Source organism: Spermophilus citellus, assembly GCF_964194105.1.
Source record: "Spermophilus citellus genome assembly, chromosome: 4".
In the NCBI taxonomy this organism is placed as follows: Eukaryota; Metazoa; Chordata; class Mammalia; order Rodentia; family Sciuridae; genus Spermophilus; species Spermophilus citellus.
Window position 1 is genome coordinate 20,731,495 of NC_138185.1, and position 6,000 is coordinate 20,737,494.

The window sequence follows — 6,000 nt, forward strand, 5'->3', positions numbered from 1 at the left end:
GGGGACCCAGCTGGCTGGGCAGGGGGCTCCACAGTGCCCCCCGTCAACAGGAGAGGCCCCAGCAGCACCAGGGACTTGCCCAGGGTCTCTGAGTGAGGGGCAAGCAGGGCCCACACCAGGCCTCAGGGTCCTTGTCAGACGAGACGGCCTAGATCCGGCTTCGTGACACTTTGGTGGGCCCTGCCAGCTCCTTTCCCATCCCCTTGTCACTGTATGGTTTTGCTGGAGGTGACTGTTGGTCAGAGCTCTGTGTAGCAGGTCCTGGATGTTTCTGGGAACAGAGAGGGGAGTTCATCTTCCCGGGCTCACACAGCTGAACGAGGTTGGGAGCTGGCTCTCCCAGGCCAGGCCTTTCCTGGGAAAGGCAATCCTCAACTGTCAAATGGGTCCGACCCACTGGCCTCTGGGGAATGGCACCATGTCCATGGTGGTACCTTGCGGGGTGCAGGTTGTGCTCGGGACTCTCGACCTGGATGGTGGGTTTGGATGCCCCTGTGGCACCTCCCAGCTGCGGGGCCTGTGGCGGGTGTTCACCTGCCCGAGCCTGTCTCCTCGTCTTCTAGGGAAGGTGAAGTGGGAGGACGTTGTGAAAGTGGCCGCCTCCCACCCCCATGCAGCACCGGGTGCCTGTGCTCCACACCCCCACGAGCACCCTGAGGGCCAGGTGCTGACACTGAGGTCCTGGGAAGTGAGGAGACTCTCCCAGGTCACCAGCTGAAGGGTCAGAGGTGGAGCCGGAGCACCCCCCTCCCCTGCTCCTCCCCGGGAACCTGGGAGCCAGCGCAGGTCGGGGAGCCCAGGCGCCCGCCTCCCTGTGTGTGTGACCTCAGGCACATTCCTTCCCCTCTCTGTGGTCAGAGAGATGAGCCAGCCCTCACGTGTCCCTCCTGTCCCCTCCTGCAGAGAAGAGCATCCCCCTTCCCATCCTGTACGAGCAGTACCGGGACTTCCTGACCGAGTCCAACCTCATCAAGGTGCAGGGCCTCCTCATCGAGCCGGCGGCCAACAGCTACCTGCTGACCCAGAGGGACCTCTACCTGGAGAACCCAGAAATCAAGATCCGGGTGAGGGCAGCCCCCGCCCACACACACACCTGCATCTCTGCAACCTCAAGGCCTTGGAGCCTCAGGGGTCCTGGAGTCCCAGCCTCATCCAAGAAAAGCATCATAACGATGAGAGGATTCAGGCTGGTGGCCTCCAGGAATGAATCTCAGAACCCCAGGGTTGCAGGGTCATGGGATTCAGGGATCTTAGGATCAGGAATCCTCAAATTGCAAAATTCCTAAGGCTGGGCCTCTAGGCCCTTGGAGGTCGCAGGGCACCGACCCAGAGTCTGACACGAGGGTGTGTGCCTGGGTGACCCTGAGATTCCGCAGCCCTCTATGCCGGTTCATTCATCTGCAAGGTTAACACTGCCAGCAGGCAGGGTGCCGGAGTTCAAAGCACAGCCACAGGAAGGACCCGGAACCACACACAGCGTGGGAAGGGCTCCGCGTACAAGCTGTGTCGATCACTCCCACCATCATCGTAGCATTTCACTTGGAGGAGCCAGGACCCCTGGGCCCCCAAATGTACAAGCTGAGAAACAGCAGAGGGACGGGCAGCACCATCATGTGCCAAACCTTGCACATCTTAGCTCATTAATGCTCAGGAGAGCCCTCAGGCAGGCATTTCTCTTCCATGAAGAAACAAGGCTCAGAGAGGGTTAAAACTTCCCCAGGGTCACACAGTGACGAAGGGGCAAAGATTCACCTGGCTCCAAAGCCGGTGAACTGTCCACTCCAGACCCTAGAACAAGGGAGAGGCTCTGTGCATGCGTCCCTAGAGTCACGTGGGCCCTCGCTGCAGCTCCAGGGAAGAGCCCCGGGTAGGTGTCCCTGTGGTATTTTTCAGAGAAAACAGGCACAGAAGTGCAGGGTGAGAGGCGGAGCTGGGCGTGGCTCCGTTCAGCCACCAGTGGACCAAAGTATAGCAAAGACAGGGGCAGCCCAGCCTGGACCCCGCCTGCCATGACTCCTGCCCATCCACCTTCCAGATCCTGGGAGAGCCCAAGCAGAACCGCAAGCTGGTGGCCGAGGTGTCCCTGAGGAACCCGCTCACCGTGCCCCTGCTGGACTGCATCTTCACCGTGGAGGGGGCCGGCCTGACGAAGGAGCAGCTGTCTGTGGAGGTGTAAGTGCCAGTCGCTGCAGCTTGAGGGTCAGGAGGAGGGCAGTGCAGAGGGCAGTGGCTGTCCTGGAGCCACACTCGCCCCCCACCACACACCCTGCAGCCGGGCTTCCCACGGTCATCTCCACATCTGGGCAGCCCATGCAGAGTGCGTGCACACCTGGACAGTGACAACCACTTAGCCCCCACCTTCAGGGACCCAGGGGCCCACTTGGAGTGTCTGCGCGTGTGTGGACCCACGTGCAAGTGTGGGTGTGTCACATGAGCATGCGCTGCTGGGTTTTTATTTTATTTTTTTACCCCCAGATCATGTAGGTACAGCTCAATGCTTTGTCACTCGGGTGGCCACCTGAGTCTGCCTACAGTGACCCCCAGAGTGTGTCATGGGCTTCTGAGCACATGCACCACACAGAGGAGGCCCAGCCCCCCCCCGCCCCCCCCCCCGAGAGTGGGAGTGGGGCCTCCGGGACTGCTGGCCTTAGCCCTACACTTGTGGAGGCTCTGGGCCGAGTCCTGGCACATGCTCAGTAGTCACATGTCACTCTGATCTGACCCTAGAGACCCTCTCCTCACCCTCGCTTCTCTCTCTGCAGCCCAGACCCCGTGGAGCCTGGGGAGGTCGCCAAGGCCAGGGTGAACCTGCTGCCCATCGACATAGGCCTTCACAAGCTGGTGGTGAACTTCCAGTGCGACAGGCTGAAGGCCGTGAAGGGCTACCGGAACGTCATCATTGGTGGCCCCTAGGGCGCCCTGCCCAGCCCCCTCAGCCTGCCGAGAGCCCTCACCTGACTAGTCTCTATCCCAAGCTAATGAGCAAGCTTTGCCCCTTAGGGCAGGGGCGGGCTGCCTGTGGGGCTCAGCAGCGGAGGGTACCTCTGGCCACCTTGTCCCTCTAAGACTGGCTCCCCACCCACCCATTCCCCCTTAGCCGTGAGGAATGTTCTGTGCCAACACAGTGGGAATCCAGACCTTGGCCGACTGGAGCTGGAGTGAGAGGGGGGCTCACACCTCCCTACCCAGGTGCCTTGGGGAAAGTCACTGACCACCCATACTGTTTGATCAACTCCCAAGTTTCTCAGAGCAGACAATAAAGGGTTGCTGTGCCTGTTTGGCTAGACCCAGGAGCTCAGCCCCCTAGAATGTGTCCTGCACCCATCCCCCAGCTGCTCCCAGGCACCTGGGGCTCCTGGGAGAGGCGGAGCCAGGTGGGGTGCAGACAGGCCGGGCCCACATCCCCATTGGGAGGCACATGCTGTGTGCGGTGCCTCCTGTGCTCCCTGATGCTCACCAGGCCACCACCGACTTAGTCACCACGGGCAGCTGCAGAGCGGGAACTGCCTTCTGGATGAGGAGACTGAGGGTCCAAGAGAGACCTCAGTCCCAGCCGCTGGCGGTCAAGTGTGAGGCTGGAGAGGCGGGGCCTGGACCAGAGTCTGGCCTGTGACTCGGAGCCCAGGGCTCCGCGGTGCCACCAGCCCTGACCCAAGAATGCCAGCGGGGCCACGTGGGAACTGATGGCAGGGGCCCAGCTGGGGCGAGGAGCAGGGGAGGGCTCAGGGGGGTTGGGGAGCCGGGATCAGAACTTGTCTCAAGCTCAGGTCTGGCCAGACTCCGCCTTCCCCTCTCTGGGCCTCAGTTTCCTCACTACCAGGAGCTGACCAGCTCATCTCCGAGGGCGCTTAGCCCTGTGCTTCTGTGCCTCTTACGGTCCCGCCTTGCAGATGGCCACCCCTGCTCCACAAAGCTTAGGCCCCAGGCCCAGGACGTCTCTGTGACCATCCTACCCTGAGCCCCTTCCCCTGCCTGGGTACCTCCCTTCAGGTCCCAGTTCTAGGGGAAGAATCCTGGCTGCCCTGCCCTTCCCGTGAACTTGGCCGCCTAGACTCCCGGAGCCTTCACTGCCCATGCTGGTCACTAACCAACCGAGTCAGTGCCTTAGCCCCCCTTGGCAGGGCCAGCACCCCTGGACACAGCCCTGGCCCCCAAGGAAGCCTGAGGAGCTCGTGAGTCTGTCACCTCGGGGTTTACCCCGGCTGCTTCTCCATGACTAGGCCTCCTTCGGGCTGGAAGGGTCTCTGCTGGGGATGAGGTCACAGCCTCTAGGGCTCCCAAAATCCCAGAGAAGGACTTGGGGAACCTCACACTGATGTACTTAGAACTTTCTGCTTTGCAAAGGGAAGAATCACCAAATGAGCCGACGAGTGTGTCCTGCATGAATAGAGCTCCACTTCTGGACGGTTCTGTAAGAGCTTTGGGTCCTAAGCAGGCAGCGGCTCTGCTTTCCCACCACGAGGCACCAGCACCGAAATAAAAGAGTTTATTTTTCACATTCAAACAGAGTCTGGTCTCATGTTTCATGAACTTTTGGGGATGATGTTGGGCGAGCTCCCCCCACCAGTACCAACTGCCCCCTGCAGAGGGGACTCTCCCAAGCCCTGCCCCAGGCCTAAACTTCACCAGCGTCCGTGTCTCTACATCCAGCTCCAGCTCCAGCTCCAGGCCCTGCCACCACTGGGCCTTTTCCACCTACCACCCTGCGCTCTTGTTCACCTCTCGGCTTTTGTGATTGTAGTTGTCTGAGCCCGGAGAGTCCTTCCTCTTCCGTTCTTGTGGCAAACTCCTACTCATCCTGCAATGTTGAATACCAAAATCACCTCTTCCGTGAAGCCTTCTTTGATTTCTTCTCAGGCCTCCAGTGTCCTACAACATGGACCAACTCAAATATCCATCACTGTGCATTTTAGTTCCATGTTGGCATGTCCATCCCCTACCCCATCCAACCTGAAGTCCTCGAAGCAGGGATCAAGGATCCTTCAAAATAGACACTCATAAGTGGTGAGCTGGTAGATGGATGTGTTTCAAAACCAGTGTTGTCCATAGAAACAACATGAGCCCCAGAGGTAAACCATGCACATAACTTCAAACTTTCCAAAGCTGGGTGTGGCGATGCAGGTCTGTAGCCTCAGCCACTTGGGAGGCTGAGGCCAGAGGATCCCTTGAGCCCAAGAATTTGGGACCAGGTTGGACAACATAAACCCTGTCTCTTAAACACAAAAACAAACATTTTCTAATAGAAAATTAGAAGGGTAGAAAAAGAAAGGGTAAAATTAGCTTAAATAATGTTTTCTTGAACTCAATACAAAAGTTGTCAGTGAGATATTTTACTTTCTGATCTGCACAATACCATCTTTGAAATTCCAGCCCAGCCTGTCTGTCTCCATTGGAACTAGCTGCGTCTCCTGTGCTGCAGGTGGCCGCGGTCACCATAGAGATGGTGCAAGTCTCCACTGTGATTCCTGAGTGTGGGGACCTGGTCATTCACCTAAGTGCCACCATGAGGCAGATGAACATTGCTGGAGGAATAGAGGGTGGGGGTTAGTCCTCACCCACAGGGCCTCATGTGGAGGGACATAACACACACAAACATAATTTATTTTTTTATTTTTTGTACCAGGGTTTGAACTTGAGGACACTCGACCACAGAGCCACATCCCCAACCCTATTTTGTATTTTATTTGGGGACAGCACCTCACTGAGTTGCTTAGTGCCTTGCTGATGCTGAGGCTGGCTTTGAACTCACGATCCTCCTGCCTCAGCCTCCTCAGCTGCTGGGATTCCAGGCATGCGCCACGGCACCCGGTCAAAACATAATTTAATAAAAACCCAACTTCACTCTCCTGGGAGCCAAATCCTGCTCCCTGAACACGGAGCATCGAGTAGACCGGTGCCCGGCTGGAAAACAGTCCACTTGGCTATTTGGACAGAGGAGGGGTTCACGGGAAGCGGATTCCGAAGGCATGCAAGGGGAGGAGGGGCTGCTAGGTGACACCT

General features: G+C 58.4%; 1 protein-coding gene across 1 annotated transcript in view; it reads left to right on the forward strand.

The window, feature by feature from the left end:
- The window catches only part of TGM2 (transglutaminase 2), a 29,686-nt gene extending 25,182 nt beyond the window's left edge, over positions 1-4,504 (forward strand). Inside the window, exons 11-13 of the mRNA XM_081292626.1 lie at positions 904-1,064; positions 2,036-2,172; positions 2,763-4,504. Coding sequence (XP_081148752.1) covers positions 904-1,064; positions 2,036-2,172; positions 2,763-2,913 — 449 coding nt within the window. The 3' untranslated portion in view covers positions 2,914-4,504. The remainder of the gene's footprint in view (positions 1-903; positions 1,065-2,035; positions 2,173-2,762) is intronic.
- The last annotated feature ends 1,496 nt before the right edge of the window (positions 4,505-6,000 follow it).